This window comes from Scyliorhinus torazame, chromosome 2, assembly GCF_047496885.1.
Source record: "Scyliorhinus torazame isolate Kashiwa2021f chromosome 2, sScyTor2.1, whole genome shotgun sequence".
In the NCBI taxonomy this organism is placed as follows: Eukaryota; Metazoa; Chordata; class Chondrichthyes; order Carcharhiniformes; family Scyliorhinidae; genus Scyliorhinus; species Scyliorhinus torazame.
In genome coordinates, this window is record NC_092708.1 from 70,192,747 (window position 1) to 70,214,267 (window position 21,521).

Genomic DNA, 21,521 nt, shown 5'->3' on the forward strand with positions numbered 1-21,521 from the left:
TCCACACCCCCACGATTTGCCTTCAAACAACCGCGCAAGCTCAAACAAACCATTGTTTGCAGCAAACTACCCAGCCTTCAGAACAGTGACCACATCACCACACAACCCTGCCATGGCAATCTCTGCAAGACGTGCCAGATCATCGACATGGATATCACCATTACACGTAAGAACATCTCCCACCAGGTACGCGGTACATACTCGTGCGACTCGGCCAACGTTGTCTACCTCATACGCTGCAGGAAAGGATGTCCCGAAGCCTGGTACATTGGCGAGACCATGCAGACGCTGCGACAACGAATGAACGGACATCGCGCGACAATCACCAGGCAGGAATGTTCCCTTCCAGTCGGGGAACACTTCAGCAGTCAAGGACATTCAGCCTCTGATCTCCTGGTAAGCGATCTCCAAGGCGGACTTCAGGACGCGTGACAACGCAGAATCGCCGAGCAGAAACTTATAGCCAAGTTCCGCAAAGATGAATACGGCCTCAACCGGGACCTGGGATTCATGTCGCATTACATTCAACCCCCACCTTCTGGCCTGCGAAATCCTACCAACTGTCCTGGCTTGACACAATTCACACCTCTTTAACCTGGGGTTACCCCATCTCTGGACCTGTAAAGATTTAATCACCTGCTAATGTTCGCATTCCGAGCATTGTCTGGCATCTTTGAATTTGTCTATATATATATATGTTTCTGGAACATACCTCTTCATTCACCTGAGGAAGGGGCAGCGCTCCGAAAGCTAGTGATATCGAAACAAACCTGTTGGACTTTAACCTGGTGTTGTAAGACTTCTTACATAACTAGGGAAGCAGAGAGGGTTTTAAACTAAATAGTGCGACATGGGATTCAATTAGGGAAGATGGGGTAAACCAAAGAGTACAGAAAAGGCATCATAGGAAATGACAAATAGAAATGGCAGGAAGGGATAGAGCATACAAACAGCAGGCAAGACTACAGGTAATAAAAATATCATAGAATTTATAGTGCAGGAAGAGGCCGTGCGGGCCATCGAGTCTGCATCGGCTCTTAGAATGAGCACCCTACATAAGCCTACATCGCCACTGTATCCCGTAACCCAGTAACCCCACCTAACCTTTTTTGGACACTGAGGGTAATTTAGCATGGCCAATCCACCTAACCACATCTTTGGAAACAAAATTAAAGGCACTGTATCTGAATGCACATAGCATTTAAAACAAAACAGTTGAACTGACAGAGAAAATCAAAATAAACAAGTGCAATCTGATTGCCATTAGAGAGACACAGTTGCAGGATGGCAGATTGGGACCTGACTATTGAATGGTATGTGACATTTGGGACGGACAGGAAACTAGGAAAAGATGGCGGAGCGGCTCTGTTAATTAATGATGGCATCAGCAAGGGATAACCCAAGTTTAAGAAACCAGGATGTAGAAGTCGTGTAGACAAGAGGTGAGAAATGATAAAGGCAAAAGAAGTCACTGTGGGAATGGTGTACAGGCCCCCTAATTGTAACTACATAGTAGGACAGAGTATAAAAGAGATAATGCCAGCTTGTCAGAAAGCTGCGGTGATAATCATGGGGGACTTTAATCTACGTATAAACTGGAAAAATCAGATGGGCAAAGGTAGCCCAGAGGAGTTCACAGGATGTTTTTGGGCTAGTTTCTTAGATCAGCATCATCTGGAGCCAACCAGAGAGCAGGCTGTACTAGATGTGGTATTGTGCAACAAAATAAGATGAATGAACTATCGAAGGATGTGCCGTGAGGCAGCAGTACTAACCACTGCACCACCCAATCTTATCTGATCTTAAATAAAACTTTACCTAAAGTGCCTCGGGACTAAATTAATGGTCACTGTTTGGAAGTAATTAAACTTCCCCACTGTATCAGCCAGCTGGAAGACTTGTGTGGGAGGAGCCAGCCAGTGCATTGAGAAAACGGAGATAAAACATTGGCACGGCTTCAAATCAGGATCAATACAAATAAAAGGATGAAAAGTCGATTTTATCAAATTTTCTTTTACCGATTCTGCAAACTGCCTTGCTTCTGCTAAAGTGGCTTCAGCTGAGAATTGGTTTGTAAAGGAAGATCCATCAGGAAGTCTAAACTGGATTCGGCACATTTTACTGCAAGACAAAAGATAGCATTTTAAACAATTTGTAGAAAACTCAGCATTTGTTCATCCATAGAAACCCTACAGTGCAGGACGAAATAGTACCCGATGTACACCAACTCTCCCCGCCCTATCCTTGTAAGCCCACCTAACCGGCACATCATTGGACTGTGGGAGGAAACTGGAGCACCTGGAGGAAATCCACACGGGGAGAATGAAAAATGAAAATCGCTTATTGTCACAAGTAGGCTTCAATGAAGTTACTGTGAAAAGCCTCTAGTCGCCACATTCCGGCGCCTGCTCGGGGAGGCTGTTACGGGAATTGAACCGTGCTGCTGGCCTGCCTTGGTCTGCTTTCAAAGCCAGCGATTTAGCCCTGTGCTAAACAGCCCCTGCAACATGCAAACTCCACACAGGCAATCTCCCCTAGCCAGAATCAAACCCAGGTCTCTGGTGCTGTGAGGCAGCAGTGCTAACCACTATGCCATCGTGACGCCTCTAATTCAAATTCAACATCATTGCATTGAAAATACAAAGATCTTAAGATTGGCATATTCATCCAGGGTCTCAATATTTTATAGAAGGGAGGAAGGAAAGCGGAGACCAGAAAACCCAGTGGTGAAGGATAAAACAGGAGCCCATCTTCACACTTTATAAACATTCATTTATAGCTAGAACCATCATAAACATGCACCTCCAAAACTCCAAATCCAGTTGCAGCCTACACTATTGATAGCAGCCCAAGTGAATACCTGGGTAATGCCTACACTTTGCGTCAAATTGTTAAATATTACCCTAACTAGCTTGTTTGATGATTTACACATTAAAAATATTAATTTAACATCATTACAATGTCTCCAAAGATGTGCTGCTTTCATTTCTTTTGCATATTTAATATTTCATTTGTAACAAATTCAGATCAGTAATCGTTGAACATACGCTATTAAATACTACAAAGTGTTCCGCGGTCCTTTTTTAAACGGGTCAACAAAGTGAATACTGGCTTTGGTTGGGCGGGCAAGACCCCGCGAGTAAGGAAGGTAATGCTTGAGTGGAGTTGCGGAGAGGGCAGGCTGGCGCTGCCAAATTTTAGTAACTATTACTGGGCAGCGAATATAGCCATGATCAGGAAGTGGGTGGTGGGGGAGGGGTCGGCATGGGAGCATATGGAGACAGCTTCATTGCAAAGGCACCAGTCTGGGGGCGTTGGTCACTGTGCTTCTGCCGTTCCCACTGGCACGGTATTCCACCAGCCCCGTGGTGGTGGTGGCGGCCCTGAGGGTCTGGGGGCAATGGAGGAGACATGTGGGAGCAGAGGGTATTGGTCTGGTCCCCAATCTGTAATAATCACCGGTTTGCCCCGAGAAATATGGATTTACATAGAATTTACAGTGTAGGAGGCCGCCATTCGGCCCATCGAGTCTGCACCAGCTCTTGGAAAGAGCACCCTACCCAAGGTCCACACCTCCACCCATAACCCAGTAACCCCACCCAACACTAAGGGTAATATTGGACACTAAGGGCAATTTATCATGGCCAATCCACCTAACCTGCACATCTTTGGACTGTGGGAGGAAACCGGAGCACCCGGAGGAAACCCACGCACACACGGGGAGGATGTGCAGACTTCGCACAGACAGTGACCCAAGCCGGAATCGATCCTGGGACCCTGGAGCTGTGAAGCAATTGTGCTATCCACAATGCTACCGTGCTGCCCCTAATGGAGGGGTTCCGGATATGGCGGAGAGCAGGGATTGAGAGATTGGGGGATATATTTATAGAGGGGAGCTTTCAGAGTATGAGGGCGCTGGAGGAGAAGTTTGGGTTGGCGAGGGGAGACAAATTTGGGTATCTGCAGGTGCGGGACTTCCTATGTAAACAGGTGTCAACCTTCCCGCTCCTACCACTAAGGGGGGTTCAGGACAGGGTAGTTTCCAGAGGGTGGGTAGGAGAAGGGAGCATCTCTGACATTTACAAGAAACTTATGGGGTCAGGGGAGACGCAGACCGAGGAGCTGAAGCGCAAGTGGGAGGAGGAGCTGGGAGGAGAGATAGAGGATGGTCTATGGGCGGACGCGTTGAGTCGAGTCAGCGCGTACGGCACATTGTGCCAGGCTCAGCCTGATACAATTCAATGCCGTTCATCGGGCTCACATGACAGTGGCCCGGATGAGCAGATTATTTGGGGTGGAAGACAGGTATGCAAAATGTGTGGGAGGACATGTTCTTTTTTTTTTAATAAACATTGAGGTATTTCTTTGGCATTGTAATAGCAACAAAATCAACAATGTACATAAAAAGAAAAATATAAACACAGTCCAAATACCACCTCCCTCTCCCACAGGTCCTACCATTGCTTACCCCCCTAAACTACGTTAACCTAACCCACTCCCCCCCACCCCCCTCTGTGCTAACGATTAATTCTCTGCAAGGAAGTCGACGAATGGTTGCCACCTCATGGCAAACTCTAACAGAGACCCTCTCATGGCGAACTTCATTTTCTCCAGGCAGAGGAAGCCAGCCATGTCCGAAAGCCAGGTCTCCGATTTTGGGGGCTTTGAGTCCCTCCATGCTAGTAATATGCGCCTCCGGGCTACCAGGGAAGCAAAGGCCAGAACGTCCGCCTCGTTCTCCTCCTGGATTCCCGGATCCTGCGATACCCCAAAAACCGCCATCTCTGGACTCCTTGCCACCCTCGAATTTAATACCGTGGACATGGCGTCGGCAAACCCCTGCCAAAATCCCCTCAGTTTTGCACATGCCCAGAACATGTGGACATGATTTGCTGTCCCCCCCGCGCACCTGTCCACCAACCCTAAAAATCTGCTCATCCGGGCCAGTGTCATGTGAGCCCGGTGAACAACCTTAAATGAAATGAAAATGAATGAAAATTGCTTATTGTCACAAGTAGGCTTCAATGAAGTTACTGTGAAAAGCGCCTAGTCGCCACATTCCGGCGCCTGTTCGGGGAGGCTGTTACGGGAATTTAACCGTGCTGCTGGCCTGCCTTTGTCTGCTTTCAAAGCCAGCGATTTAGCCCTGTGCTAAACAGCCCCTTGCTAAATTGGATCAGGCTGAGCCTGGCACACGTTGCGGTCGCGTTGACCCTACCCAACACATCCGCCCACAGACTCTCCTCTATCTCTCCCCCTAGCTCCTCCTCCCACTTTTGTTTCAGCTCCTGGGTCTGCGTCTCCTCCGAACCCATAAGCTCTTTATATAAGTCTGAGACCCTCCCCTCTCCTATCCATCCTCTAGAAACCACCCTATCCTGAATCCCCCTCAGCAGCAGGAGTGGGAAGGTTGGTACCTGCTTCCGCAAAAAGTCCCGTACCTGTAAATATCGGATTCATTCTCCCCACCAATGCAAACTTCTCCTCCAGCGCCCTCATACTCGGGAAACTTCCTTCGATGAACAAGTCCCCAATCCTCTCAATCCCCGCTCTCCGCCAAATTCAGACCCCCCCCATCCACCCTCCCGGGGCAAACCGGTGGTTATCGCAGATGGGGGACCAGACCGATGCCCCCTCTGCTCCCACATGTCTCCTCCACTGCCCCCAATCTCTCAGGACCACCACGACCACTGGACTGGTGGAGTACCGCGCCGGCTGGAACGGCAGAGGCGCCGTTACCAACGTCCCAGACTTGTGCCTTTACAAGAAGTCGCATCCATGCGCACCCACGCCGGCTCACACCCCACCAGCCACCCTCCTCACCATGGATATGTTAGCTGCCCAGTAGTAAATGCTGAAATTCGGCAGCGCCAGTCCTCCATCCCCCCGACTCCACTCGAGCATTGCCCTCTTCACACGCGGGGACTTGCCCCCCCCACACAAAGCCCACGATAATCTTAAAAATGGACCGCGGGATGAAGATGGGGAGGCATTTGAAGACGAATAGAAATCTTGGGAGGGGCGTCATTTATACCGACTGCACTCTGCCCGCCAGAGACAACGGGAGCGCATCCCACTCCGGAAATCCTCCTTCATCTGATCCACCAACCGGGCCAAGTTCAATTTGTGCAGCCTGTCCCACTGGATGCCCAGGTACCTGAAACTGTCCCCTACCACTCTGAATGGCAGTTCCCCCAGTCGCCTCTCCTGACCTCTTGCCTTGTCCAGAAACATCTCGCTCTTCCCCATATTGAGCTTATACGCCGAAAACCGGCCGAATTCCCCTAAAATTCCCATAATTTCTTCCATCCCCGCCATTGGGTCTGAGACATACAGCAGTAGGTCATCCGCATACAGTGCGACTCTGTGCTCCACCCCCGTCACCCCGTCTCATCCCCCAGTGCAGTCTAAAATAGTCCGAAGTCGTCCTGTTTGTCCGTACAGTTGCAACCGGAGCCCGGCACAGCAACCTAACCCAGTCAACAAAGCCCCTTCCAAACCCGAACCGCTCCAGCACCTCCCGTAAGTAATCCCACTCGACCCGGTCAAAGGCTTTTTCCGCGTCCATCACGACAACCACCTCAACTTCCCTACCTTCCGGGGGCATCATGACCACGTTAGCAGCCTTCTTACATTGGCCACCAGCTGCCTGCCCTTAACAAACCTAGTCTGATCCTCCACTATAACGTCCGGTACACAGTCCTCAATCCTGGAGGACAAAATTTTGGCCAGTAGTCTGGCATCTACGTTCAGCAAGGAAATCGGCCTGTAAGACCCACATAGCTCCGGGTCCTTGTCCCTTTTCAGAATGAGCGAGATCATGGCCTGTGACATCGTCTGGGGCAGAGCCCCTCTTTCCTTGGCCTCGTTAAAGACCTTCATCAGCACCGGCCCCAATATTTCAGAGAACTTAAAAAAAAATATATATATATTTATTAAAGTTTTTTAACACAATTTTTCTCCCTTACAAACAATAACCCCCCCCCCCCCCCGTAACAAAATAATGAGAAATCGCACAGAGCACGATATATACATTGCAAAATGATATGTTGACATAGCTTTGTACACTGGCTCTCTCCCATACGTGCCAGTTTCCCCAACCCTTCATGTTATCTCTTGCTCATCCACCCTCCCAGGCAGTCCCCCATTCCCCCCCCCCCCAGGTTGCTGCTGCTGCTGCTGACCGACCTTCCTCTAACGAGATAGTCTAGGAACGGTTGCCACCGCCTGTAGAACCCTGCGCAGACCCTCTCAAGGCAAACTTAATCCTCTCCAGCTTTATGAACCCAGCCATATCGTTTATCCAGGCCTCCACGCTGGGGGGGCTTCGCCTCCTTCCACATTAGCAAGATCCTTCGCCTGGCTACTAGGGCCACAAAGGCCAGAATGCCGGCCTCTTTCGTCTCCTGCACTCCCGGTTCGTCCACTACTCCGAATATTGCTAGCCCGCAGCTTGGCTTGACCCGGACTTTCACCGCCTGAGATATTGCTCCCGCCACTCCTCTCCAGAACCCCTCCAGTGCCGGGCATGACCAAAACATATGGACATGGTTCGCCGGGCTCCCTGAGCACCTTCCACATCTGTCCTCTACCCCAAAGAACCTGCTCAACCTCGCCCCCGTCAAGTGAGCTCTGTGAACCACCCTAAATTGTCTCAGGCTGAGCCTGGCACACGAGGAGGAGGAATTAACCCTACCTAGGGCATCAGCCCACAGACCTTCCTCGATCTCCTCCCCCAGCTCCTCCTCCCATTTACCCTTCAACTCTTCTACCAGCACTTCCACCTCTTCTTTCATCTCCTGGTGTATTACCGACACCTTGCCCTCCCCGACCCATACACCCGAGATCACCCTGTCTTGAATTTCTTGTGCCGGGAGCAACGGGAATTCCCTCACCTGTCGCCTCACAAAAGTCCTCACCTGCATATATCTAAAGGCATTTCCCGGGGGTAACTCGAACTTCTCCTCCAGTGCCCCTAAGCTCGCAAACGTCCCGTCAACGAACAGGTCCCCCATTCTTCTGATCCCTGCTCGATGCCAGCTTTGGAACCCCCCGTCCATCTTCCCCGGGACAAACGGGTGGTCACACCGATGCTCCCATTGCACCCCTGTGCCGTTTCCACTGGCCCCAGATCCTTAGCATTGCCGCCACCACCGGGCTCGTGGTATACTTTGACGGCGAGAGCGGCAGCGGTGCCGTCACCAACGCCCCCAGGCTCGTTCCTTTACAGGACGCCATCTCCATCCTCTTCCATGACGCCCCATCTCCCTCCATAACCCACTTGCGGATCATCGCCACATTTGCTGCCCAGTAGTAGCTCCCTAGGTTTGGCAGCGCCAACCCTCCTCGGTCCCTACTGCGTTCCAGGAACCCTCTCCTTACCCTCGGGGTCTTATTCGCCCACACAAACCCCATAATACTCCTACCTACTCTCTTAAAAAAGGCCTTAGTGATCACGATGGGAAGGCACTGAAACACAAACAGAAACCTCGGAAGGACCACCATTTTGACCGACTGCACTCTACCCGCCAGCAAAAGCGGTAACATGTCCCATCTATTGAAGTCCTCCTCCATTTGCTCCACCAACCTTGTCAGATTCAGTTTATGTAGGGCCCCCAAACTCCTGGCTATCTGGGTCCCCAGATACCGAAAGCTCCCCTCCGCCCTCAGCGGTAGGTCCCCTATCCCTCTTTCTTGGTCCCCTGCCTGTAATACAAAGAGCTCACTCTTCCCTACATTGAGCTTATAGCCCAAAAACTCCCCAAACTCCCTCAGAGTCTGTATGACCTCCACCATCCCCTCCATTGGGTCCGCCACGTACAGCAACAGGTCATCCGCATATAGCGACACCCGATGCTCTTCTCCCCCTCGGACCACCCCCCTCCATTTATTAGACTCCCTCAATGACATGGCCAATGGTTCGATTGCCAATGCAAACAACAGGGGGGACAGGGGGCACCCCTGCCTCGTCCCTCGGTACAGTCGAAAGTACTCCGACCTCTGCCGGTTCGTCACTACACTCGCCACCGGGGCTCTGGAAAGGAGCTTAACCCAATTGATAAACCCTCCCCCGAACCCAAACATACGCAGCACCTCCCAGAGGTACTCCCATTCTACTTGGTCAAAGACCTTCTCCGCGTCCATAGCTGCCACTATCTCCGCCTCTCCCTCCTCCGATGGCATCATCATCACGTTTAAGAGCCGCCGCACGTTAGTGTTTAATTGCCTGCCCTTTACGAATCCCGTCTGGTCCTCGTGGATCACCCCCGGGACACAGTCCTCAATCCTCGTGGCCAGCACTTTTGCCAGCAACTTAGCATCCACATTGAGGAGCGAGATCGGCCTGTACGATCCACATTGCAGTGGATCCTTGTCCCGCTTTAGGATCAAAGAAATTGTCGCTTCCGACATTGTCGGGGACAGGGTCCCCTCCTCTCTTGCCTCATTAAAGGTCCTCATTAGTAGCGGGGCCAACAGGTCTACGTACTTCCTGTAGAACTCCACCAGGAACCCGTCCGGTCCCGGGGCCTTCCCTGCCTGCATACTCCCCAAACCCTTGCTCAGCTCCTCCAACCCAATTGGTGCCCCCAAACCAGCCACCTCTTGCTCCTCCACCCTCGGGAATCTCTGCTGATCTAGGAATCGTCTCATCCCCTCTTCCCCCGCTGGGGGCTGGGATCTGTACAGCTCTTCATAAAAGGCCTTGAATACCTCGTTTATTTTCGTTGCACTCCGAACCGTGGCTCCCCTTCCATCTTTGACTCCCCCTATTTCCCTCGCTGCCATCCTCTTACGGAGCTGGTGTGCCAGCATCCGACTAGCCTTTTCCCCATACTCGTAGGTCGCCCCCTGCGCCTTCCTCCACTGTGCCTCCGCCTTCCCTGAGGTCAACAGGTCAAACTCCGCCTGGAGCCGTCGTCTTTCCCCAAGTAATCTTTCCTCCGGGGCCTCTGCGTATCTCCTGTCCACTCAAAATCTCCCCCACTAACCTCTCCCTTTCCATGCCCTCCGTCTTCTCCCTATGAGCCCTGATGGAGATTAGCTCTCCCCTGATCACCGCCTTCAACGCCTCCCAAAACACCCCCACCCCCACCTCCCCATTGTCTTTGGCCTCCAAGTACCTTTCGATACACCCCCTCACCTCCCCACACACCACCTCATCCGCCAGCAGTCCCACATCCAGCCGCCACAGCGGGCGTTGGTCCCTCTCCTCTCCCAGCTCCAGTTCCACCCGGTGCGGGGCGTGGTCCGAAACGGCTATGCCCGAATACTCCATCCACTCCACCCTCGGGATGAGCGCCCTGCCCAGAACAAAAAAATCTATCCGGGAGTAGGCTTTGTGCACATGGGAGAAAAAGGAAAATTCCCTTGCAAACCGCCATGGGTCCACTCCCCCCATCTGATCCATAAACCCCCTAAGCACCTTGGCCGCCGCCGGCCTCTTTCCAGTCCTTGATTTGGAGCGGTCCAGTACTGGATCCAACACTGTATTGAAGTCCCCTCCCATTATGAATCCTGCATCATCCCAGTTCGGGGCGTATAAGTTTACCAACACCACCCACGTCCCTTGCAACCTACTGCTCACCATCACATATCGCCCTCCATTGTCCACTATGATAGTCTTGGCCTCAAATGACACCTGCTTTCCCACCAATATTGCCACCCCTCTATTCTTCGCGCCCAGTCCAGAGTGGAATACCTGTCCTACCCATCCCTTTCTTAACCTGACCTGGTCCGCCACCTTCAGGTGTGTCTCTTGGAGCATGACCACGTCTGCCTTCAGTCCCTTTAAGTGCGCGAACACTCAAGCTCTCTTCACCGTACCATTCAGGCCCCTCACGTTCCACATTATCAGCCGGATTGGAGGGGCTCTCACCCCCCGCCGCCCGCCGACTAGCCATCTCCTTTTCTGGGCCAGTCCCGTGTCCGCGCCTCCCTCACCCTCCAGTCCCCCAGACGGGGGACCCTCGTCCCGACCACCTCTTCTGTGTCCCATTCCCTTTCGGCCAGTGCAGCAGCAACCCTTCCCTTCTCCCCCCGCCCCCCCCCTCCCGCTAGCATTTTTGCTCCCCCCCCATGTCACTCCCGTAAGTCAGCTGACACCTGCTGACCCCGGCTTCCCCCGCCGTCCCATTGACCTCCCTGTGTTGGAGTCTCCCAATCAATATGCGTTCCTTCGTTCCCCTTCCCGCTTTTCTTCCCGCACGCGGGAAAAAAACCTGCGCTTTCCAAAGCCCGCTCCGCCCCCTCTGGTGCAGCTCCTGTTGCGGCCTTGTCTCTCTCCCCCAGCCCATGTAACATTTCCTGCGCGTGATTGACCCCCTATATACAACAACCATCACACATCAAACCTCAAATATCCCCCCCACCCTCACAAACCCTCAGTTAGAGTCCAACTTTTTGGTTTGTATGAAGGTCCACGCCTCTTCAGGCGTTTCGAAGTAATAGTATTGGTCCTTGTATGTGACCCACAGTCGCGCTGGCTGCAGCATTCCGAATTTCACTCCTTTCCGGTGCAACACCGCTTTGGCCCGGTTGAAACCCGCTCTCCGCTTTGCAACCTCAGTGCTCCAGTCCGGGTATATTCGGATATCTGCATTGTCCCACTTACTGCTCCGCTCCTTCTTGGCCCATTTCAGGACCCTCTCTCTGTCCGTGAACCGGTGAAATCTCACCATCGCCCTTGGCGGCTCATTCGCCTTGGGCTTCCTCGCCAGCACCCGGTGTGCCCCGTCCAATTCCAGCGACCTCGAAGGGGCTTCCGCGCCCATCATCGCCCCAAGCATCGTGCTCGCGTATGCCCCGGCATCGGCTCCCTCCCCTCCTTCAGGGAGACCCAGGATCCGCAGATTCTTTCTCCTCGACCTGTTCTCCAGGTCTTCGTGTCTTCCCGCCCACCTCTTGTGTAACGCCTCGTGCTGCTCCACTCTCACCGCCAGGCCCAAGAGCTTGTCCCCATTCTCACTAACTCTTTTCTGTACCTCCTGGATCTTTACCTCGTGGGCCTTCTGGGTGATCCCTAGTCCTTCAATTGCCAAAAGCATAGGCGCCAGCATCTCCTTGCGCAGCTCCTCAAAGCAGCGCTTGATGAACTCCTGCAGCTCCAGCCCGCACTCCGCTTGGTCCCCGGCCTCCGCCATTTTGTTTTTGTCCCCTCGCTTCTCCCGCTGCTCCAATGCCGTTTTTTTGGCCGTTGCACTTCTGGTCCGGTCCATAAAAGTTGGAGGGGGACCTCTCTCTTCCATTCCCCACGGGTTGTCTTTCGAAAAAATTCCATTGGGGCTCCTCTAGCGAGCCCGAAAGACCGGAATAGCGGGAGCTGCCAAATCGTGCGGCTTAGCTCCGCATAGCCGCAACCGGAAGTCTCAGAAAACTTTTTATAGAACTCGGCTGGGTACCCGTCCGGTCCCGGGGTCTTGCCCGACTGCATGGCCTTCACACCCTCCTCCAGCCCGATCGGGGCCCCCAGCCCTTCTACCAGCTCCCCATCCACCTTCGGGAAAGTCAGCCCATCCAAAAAGTGCCTCATCCCCTCCGGCCCTGCAGGGGGTTCCGACCTGTACATAGAACATAACAGCATCTGCTATAAAAATATATATATATATCCCGGTGGTTAACAAACCAAATTCCGGCGTTCCAAACAAACAAAGAACAAAGAAATGCACAGCACAGGAATAGGCCCTTCGGCCCTCCAAGCCCGTGCCGACCATGCTGCCCGACTAAACTACAATCTTCTACACTTCCTGGGTCCGTATCCCTCTATTCCCACCCTATTCATGTATTTGTCAAGATGGCCCTTAAATGTCACTATCGTCCCTGCTTCCACCACCTCCTCCGGTAGCGAGCTCCAGGCGCCCACTACCCTCTGCGTAAAAAACATGCCTCGTACATCTACTCTAAACCTTGCCCCTCTCACCTTAAACCTATGCCCCCTAGTAATTGACCCCTCTACCCCGGGGAAAAGCCTCTGACTATCCACTCTGTCTATGCCCCTCATAATTTTGTAGACCTCTATCAGGTCGCCCCTCAACCTCCTTCGTTGCAGTGAGAACAAACCGAGTTTATTCAACCGCTCCTCATAGCTAATGCCCTCCATACCAGGCAACATTCTGGTAAATCTCTTCTGCACCCACTCTGAAGCCTCCACATCCTTCTGGTAGTGTGGCGACCAGAATTGAACACTATACTCCAAGTGTGGCCTAACTAAGGTTCTAAACAGCTGCAACATGACTTGCCAATTCTTATACTCAATGCCCCGGCCAATGAAGGCAAGCATGCCGTATGCCTTCTTGACTACCTTCTCCACCTGTGTTGCCCCTTTCAGTGACCTGTGGACCTGTACTCCTAGATCTCTCGGACTGTCAATACACTTGAGGGTTCTACCATTCACTGTATATTCCCTACCTGCATTAGACCTTCAAAAATGCATTACCTCACATTTGTCTGGATTAAACTCCATCTGCAATCTCTCCGCCCATGTCCCCAAACAATCTAAATCCTGCTGTATCCTCTGACAGTCCTCATCGCTATCCGCAATTCCACCAACTTTTGTGTCGTCTGCAAACTTACTAATCAGACCAGTTACATTTTCCTCCAAATCATTTATATATACTACAAACAGCAAAGGTCCCAGCACTGATCCCTGTGGAACACCACTGGTCACAGCCCTCCAATTAGAAAAGCATCCTTCCATTGCTACTCTCTGCCTTCTATGACCTAGCCAGTTCTGTATCCACCTTGCCAGCTCACCCCTGATCCCGTGTGACTTCACCTTTTGTACTAGTCTACCATGAGGGACCTTGTCAAAGGCCTTACTGAAGTCCATATAGACAACATCCACTGCCCTACCTGCATCAATCATCTTAGTGACCTCCTCGAAAAACTCTATCAAGTTAGTGAGACACGACATCCCCTTCACAAAACCATGCTGCCTCTCACTAATACGTCCATTTGCTTCCAAATGGGAGTAGATCCTGTCTCAAAGAATTCTCTCCAGTAATTTCCCTACCACTGAAGTAAGGCTCACCGGCCTGTAGTTCCCTAGATTATCCTTGCTACCCTTCTTAAACAGAGGAACAACATTGGCTATTCTCCAGTCCTCCGGGACATCCCCTGAAGACAGCGAGGATCCAAAGATTTCTGTCAAGGCCTCAGCAATTTCCTCTCCAGCCTCCTTCAGTATTCTGGGGTAGATCCCATCAGGCCCTGGGGACTTATCTACCTTAATATTTTTTAAGACACCCAACACCTCGTGTTTTTGGATCTCAATGTGACCCAGGCTATCTACACACCCTTCTCCAGACTCAACATCTACCAATTTCTTCTCTTTGGTGAATACTGATGCAAAGTATTCATTTAGTATCTCGCCCATTTCCTCTGGCTCCACACATAGATTCCCTTGCCTATCCTTCAGTGGGCCAACCCTTTCCCTGGCTACCCTCTTGCTTTTTATGTACGTGTAAAAAGCCTTGGGATTTTCCTTAACCCTATTTGCCAATGACTTTTCGTGACCCCTTCTAGCCCTCCTGACTCCTTGCTTAAGTTCGGGGAGAAAAGGAAAAACAATACAGGCCAACAAGTTGTCTCTAAGTCCGAGAGTTCTCAGACTCTCACCAGTCCTTTTCTTTTCGCAAAGTCCAGTGCCTCATCGGGCGACTCAAAATAGTGATGTTGGTCCTCATGCGTGACCCAAAGACGCGCCGGATACAGCAGACCAAACGTCACCTGCTTCTTAAAGAAAATAGCCTTGGTTGAAGCCTGCGCTCTTCCTTGCCACCTCCACGTTCAGGTCCTGGTACACCCGCAAGATGCTGTTATCCCACTTGCAACTCCGCGTGCGCCTGGCCCACCGAAGAATGCATTTCTTGTCCAGAAACCTGTGGAATCTCACCACCATTGCCCCCGGAGGGTCCCCCGCCCGTGGCTTGCTAGCAAGCGCTCGGTACGCCCAGTCCACCTCCAACGGTCGGGGAAACGCCCCCTCCCCCAGCAGCTTTTCGAACATACCCACCACGTATGCCCCAGCATCCGGGAGCCCGACAATTCTTAGGTTCTGCCGGCGGAACGGTTCTCAAGGTCCTCCACCTTCTCCAGGAGCCTTTTCTGCTATTCCCGAAGCATCCGCACCTCCAGTCCCACTGCTGTTTGATGCTCCTCTTGTTCAAGCAGAGCCTTCTCCACCTTCTGGATCGCCCAGTCCTGGGCGCCCAGTCTGCTCCCTAGCCGAACAATTGATTCTTTGATCGGGTCCAAGCATTCCAGCTTCTGCCTGGCAAAGCCATCCTGAATGGCCTGCATCACTGGGTCCGTTGGTCGCTGCGCTGCCACCCCAGGGGTCCAGCCCTCGGCCATACTGTCTCCCGTTGCAGCTTCAACACAGCTCGTTACTAGCTTCTTGTTTCTGCCCTTTAGTGCCCTTCTGGTCCTTTTCTCCATACACCGATGCGTGGAAACAGTGCCCAATTGCCTCAGCCTTCAAATTTGCCGTTTAAAACCGGAAAAAAGTCCGGGGAAAAGGTCCAAAAGTCCAACCAGAGCGGGAGCCACCAAATGTGCAACTTACTCCTCCATAGCCGCCACCAGAAATCCATGTCCACATGTTCTGGAATGTCTGAAGTTCAGGGGATTTTGGCAGGGGTTTGCAGATGTCATGTCCATGGTGTTAAAAACAAGGGTGGCGCTGAGTCCAGAGGTGGCGATTTTCGGGGTGTCGGAAGACCCGGAAATCCAGGAGGAGAAAGAGGCAGATGTTCTAGCCTTTGCTCCCCTGGTGGCCCGGAGACGGATACTATTAGCATGGAGGAACTCAAAGCCCCCGAAGTCAGAGACCTGGCTATCGCACATGGCTAGCTTTCTCTGTTTGGAGAAAATCAAGTTCGCCGTGAGAGGGTCACTGTTAGGGTTCACCCGGAGGTGGCAACTGTTCGTCGACTTCTTCGCAGAAAATTAATCGTCAGCAGAAGGGGGAGGGGGGAGAAAGAGAGAGATTTAGTTTTGCTTAGAGTAGGGGGTTAATAAAGGTGGGATCTGTAAGGAAGGGAGACGGCTTTTGCACTATGTTTATAGCTTCATGTACATTGTTTATTTTGTTGTTGTTACAATACCCCACAAATACCTCAATAAAATGTTTATTAAAAACAAAAACTACAAAGTGTGCTCTGTAGCACTTCATGATACCAACAGTTTAATTCTTCATGTATTGAGTGACTTTTGATTTCCTGGGAATCCTGTTGCGATTTGAATCAAGACCATTCAGCCAGTCAAGCCTGCACTGCCATTTAATATCATGGCTAATTGGAAACTTCAACTCCTTTTACATCCACTGTCCCCTCAACCGTTTAGATTTCTAATTGCCAATAATGTATCAATCACTGCTTAAAATATACTCTAGGACTGAGCTGCCACAGCCCTCTGTGGTAGAGAATTCCAAAGATTCACAACCCTTGGTGTAAACAAATTTTTCTTCATCTCCGTCCCACGCAACAATTCCCCTTAAATTGTGCCCAGTGATTCTAGACTCCCCAAAGAAGGAAAACATCTTACCCGTGTCTATCCTGCCTATTTATTTAATTATGTTGTAGGTTAAATAATTCTTACCTCCTGCACGTCTTAGAAAAGACCAATGGTTCAAAAAGCAAAATACTGCAGATGTTGGACATGGTAAATAAAACATGCTGCTGGAGAAATTCAGCTGGTCTGGCAGCAAATCTCTCCACAGGTGCCACCAGATCAGGGTCTTTCCAACACTTTGTTTTTGTAGCAAACTTTATCTATTTGAATTCCAGATTTGCTGTTCTATGATCACAATAGTTTTGGCACCAAAATCTGAATCCAAATTTGCATTGTTTTTACTGTATGTATGTTGAATAATTGAAAAAGAATGAAATTACTTCTGGATAAATTCTGCCATTCCGTCACTGAAGTTTCACCTCTCTCTCAAACCAATTAACTTTTTGTTTTGACCTTTCAACTGATACTTCAGGTTTTCTGTGTTCTCACTACATCATACTACTTTTTGTGTGACGAGAACTGAACGCGAGTCCCAGGACTGAATTTTTTAAGGCTGATGAAGGCAGGAACAAAGATGGGCAGCTGCTTAATTCCACACTGTGGCCAACCTGCCAGCACCATCCCACCCTGAGCTTTTGGGAAGGTTGGATTGGGTGGGAAATGGCTACACACATCTGAGCATTGGGAGTACAAGTGATGCCTGGAGATTGTCTCCCAGTAGCAGATAGGGGGTGCAACACGCCAGTGTGAATTTGAGACCCTTCCCACCTCCCCTACTAATTGCCTATCTGACCACATTTGCAGCCACAAGCTGTGCTGTGGCAGGTCTCCACTTCCACAACAGTGGTCCAGCAGCCCTGCACATTTTTTTAAACTTCAAAAATATTAAAAGTGTTGACCTCAAGACGGAAGAGCCTTTTATCTCTCTCCTTTGCATACAACAGTAGGCACCAGCTCCTTTGCTGCTGGTGCCTCCAATATGCCCTCCAGCTTACAGAGCTCAACCACAATTCCAAGTTGGATGATGAGTGCATCCTCTCTGACCAGTAAGTGGTCAATCCAGCATGATAGCCAGGTGACTGCAGGGTCAGGGCCTGCATTTGAGTCTGATATCAGGGTCCCAATCCAAAATGGAAAACCTGGGACTTGAGGTGGCGGCCATTGAGTAAGCGGTCACACATTTGGTGGCTCCTGCTCAAGGCGGATTTTTTCGGTATTTTCCCCGCCTGAAGGGTGAAGCATTTGAGTGCAAGAGGCGCAGGAATGCCTGGGGAAGGTTTTACTCCTCTAGTGTGGCTGGTGGATGGATCCACGGACTAGGAGTGGTGCAAGAAGGAAAGAGCTGATAGACTTTGTGGTGCGCCACAGGATAAGATGGCGGAGGGCAAGGGGGCTGTTCTGCTTGTCCAATGGCTAAGATGCTGGAGAAGTTGATGGGGGAAGGGGTCCTTGACCGGCCCCTGGAGGAAGACCAAATGCACATGGTACTAATGAGGCCGCAAGCAGACAAGATGCCGAGGGCGATGGTGGCACAGTTGCACCGCTTTCTGGACAAGGAGAAGATTCTCCGATGGGCGAGACAGACCAGGAAATGTACCTTGGGAAGTAAAACGAGCTGTGGGTGTATCAAGATCTGAGAGCGGAACTGGCGAAGAGGAGTATCAGGTTCAATTGGCTCAAGGCTGCCCTCTAATTCCCGTACCAGCCTCCCCGAACAGGGGCCGGAATGTGGCGACTAGGGGCTTTTCACAGTAACTTCATTTGAAGCCTACTTGTGACAATAAGTGATTTTCATTTCATTTCTTCAAAAAGCGGTTGACGTTTGGAGCATTGTACCCAGTCCGCCTGTAGGTGACTTTCCAGAGGCGAGTGTACTATTTTGGCATGCCAGAGGAGGCAATGGAGTTTATGACAGACAATGGACTGGGAGGAGAGTGAGGACATTGAACTAGGGAAGAGTTTGAGTGTTTCTTAAATTTTATTTTATTTTAAAAAAATGTTTTTTATTGGGTTTAGGGTAGAGTTTTAAAATTTTATGATGGTGGGTTTTTTGGCGGTCACGTTTTTCATGGGGGAACATCAAGGGTGAGTGCACCTTTTAGAACAAAGAAGAATAAAGAAAATTACAGCACAGGGACAGGCCCTTCGGCCTTCTAAGCCTCCACCGACCATGCTGCCTGTCTGAACTAAAACCCCCATCCCTTCCGGGGACCATATCCCTCTATTCCCATCCTATTCACGTATTTGTCAAGACGCCCCTTAAAAGTCACTATCGGATGGACTTCCGGTTGCGGCTATGCAGAGCTAAGTCGCACGTTTCGGCAACTCCCGCTTGGAACGGACTTTTAGGCTCTTTTCAGGGCCGCCAACTGCATTTTTTCGACATTTCCCGGTGTGGGAAAAAGATTGCAATATTCCCCTGACAGTGTATGGCTTGGACCAGTAGCGGGGTGACTAAAAAAAAAAGTGGCGGTGAACCCAAAGAAAGTGCGAGGGGAGAAGAGCAAGATGGCGGCGGGCGGGGACCAGGCAGTGAGGATGCAGTGGGCGCAGGAGCAGCGGGAGGCTATCCAGCGCTGCTTCAGGGAGATGAAAGCTGACCTGCTGGAGTCGATGAAGGCTTCTATCGACAAGCTGCTGGAGACCCAGGCGGCGGCGATCCGGGAGGTCCGACAAAAGATCTCCGACAACGAGGACGAGATCTTAGGCCTTGCGGTAAAGGTGGAGGCGCATGAGGCGCTCCACAAGAAATGGCAGGAACGGTTTGAGGAGATGGAGAATCGGTCGAAGCGGAAGAATTTGCGGATTCTGGGCCTCCGGGAGGGGCTGGAGGGGTCGGACATGGGGGCCTATGCGGTCACCATGCTAACCTCGCTGATGGGAGCGGGGTCCTTTCAGGGGCCCATAGAATGCTGGCGAGGAGGCCCAAGGCTAACGAGTCGCCGCAGGCGGTGCTGGTGTGGTTTCATCGGTTCGCTGATCGGGAGTGCGTGCTCAGGTGGGCCAAGAAAGAGAGGAGCAACAGGTGGGAGAACGCGGAGGTGCGAATATACCAGGACTGGAGTGCGGAGGTGGCGAAAAAGAGGGCCGGGTACAACCGGGCGAAGGCGGTGCTGCACAGGAAGGGGGTGAAGTTTGGCATGCTGCAGCCGGCGCGACTGTGGGTCACCTACAAGGACCGGCACCATGATTTTGAGTCATGAGGAGGCGTGGGCCTTTGTTCAGGCCGAGAAGCTGGACAGAAACTGAGGGTCGGGATGGGGAGTCGGGTGTTGGGGATGGTCGGGGAATGTTATTGTTGTGTTACATTTCGAGGGGGGGGTTCTTTGTTGTTGTTTATTTTTGGTTTTGGTGGGTGGTTAGGGTGGGTTGGGCACTGTTTTGGTTGGGTCTGTCGAGTGGGCTCTTGGAGGGGGATAAGTAAATGGAGTAGGGGTGGATGGCCAGTAGGGGGGAATGGGGCCCCGCGGGGGAGGGGGAGGCCCGTGTCGGTGGTGAGAGGACTGGGCCTGTAAAAGGAACTGCGTCAGAGGTGGCGGGGCCGGGCAGGTGGAAAGCGCGGGCTTTTTCCCGTGCTGAAGGCTGGAGGGGGCGGGGCCGGGGAACTGAGGGTTGTTTCCCGCGCTTGGGATGGAAGGGGGAGGCGGAGAGCCTGCTGATGGGTAATGGAGGAGGAGGGTATGTCCCACAATGGGAGGAGTCGAAGGAGAGGCGGGAGTGGCCGGGGTCAGCAGGAGTCAGCTAACTTACGTGAGTGCAATGGGGGGAGCAAAGCAGCTAGCAGGGGTCCTAGCTGGGGGGGTGGGGGAGGAACCGGGTTGCTGCTGGTATGGTCAAGGGGGAGCTGGAGCGAGTTGGGACAGGGGGGGGTTTCAGGGAGCCCCCACGACCAGGCTGTTTACGTGGATCTTGAGGGGGCTGAATGGGCCATTCAAACAGTCATGTATATTTGTGCACTTGAGGAGTCTGAAGGTGGACGTGGCCTTTTTGCAGGAGACGCACCTCACAATAGGGCATCAGACGAGGTGAGGAAAGGATGGGTGGAGCAGGTGTATCATACTGGAAATGAAGACGAGGGAGGTGGCGGTGTTAGTGAATAGGCGGGTGGCGTTCGAGATGGGGAACACTGTGGCTGATTCGGTGGGTGGGGTGGGGTGGAGGGGGGAGGTTTGTGACAGTCAGTGGAAAGTTGGAGGGGATGCCGGTGGTCCTAGTAAACGTTTATGCCCCAAAATGGGATGACGTAGATTTTATGAGGAGGGTGCTCGGGAAGGTCCTTGACTTGGGTTCACGCTGGTTGATTAAGGGGGTGGGATTTTAATACGATTATAGAACTGAGTTAGGACCGGTTGGCTGCTAAGTCGGCGAAGGTGTCGGCTGTGGCGAAGGAGCTGAAGTGGCTTATGGAGCACAATTGGGGGGGGGGGGGGAAGGCTGAGGGTGAAGGAATTTTCAAAATCTCATCTACCAGCCTTGCCAACTCCGCCAGCTCTACCTTTTCCCTGTGTGCACTCCTGGATTGATTTTTTTTGCGTTCGACAAGTCGTTGCTTGCGGGGGTGGTTGACTCGGAATATTCGCTGATTCTGGTCTCTGACCACACGCCACAAAGGGTGGATTTGCATGCGCCCGCTGTGGAGGCTAGATTTGGGGTTGTTGGCAGATCAGGTGGCGTGCGAGTGGGAGAGGGCTGCCATTTGGGTGTACGTGGAGCTAAACAACATGGGGGAGGTCACGGCCGCCACGCTGTGGGAGGCACTCAAGGTGGGGGTCAATGGGGAGTTTCTCAATTCGGGCGCACAGGGAAAAGGTAGAGCTTGCGGAGTTGGCAAGGCTGGAAGATGAGATTTTGAGGGTAGACAGGAAGTATTCGGAAGCTCTGGAGGCAGAGGCTCCAGATGGACTTTGGGCTAGTGTCCACGGGGAAGACAGTGGGGCAGTTACGGAACGCCAGAGGGGCAGTGTAGGAGTAGAGGGAGAAGGCGAGCAGGATGTTGGACTAACTGTTGAGGA

General features: G+C 51.9%; 1 protein-coding gene across 3 annotated transcripts in view; it reads right to left on the reverse strand.

The window, feature by feature from the left end:
• ubxn4 (UBX domain protein 4) overlaps positions 1 to 21,521 on the reverse strand; it is a 105,473-nt gene that overhangs the window by 46,690 nt on the left and 37,262 nt on the right. For all 3 annotated transcript variants that reach the window (XM_072472290.1, XM_072472299.1, XM_072472280.1), the window contains one exon: positions 2,019 to 2,121. In XM_072472290.1, the coding sequence (XP_072328391.1) occupies positions 2,019 to 2,121 (103 nt within the window). The remainder of the gene's footprint in view (positions 1 to 2,018; positions 2,122 to 21,521) is intronic.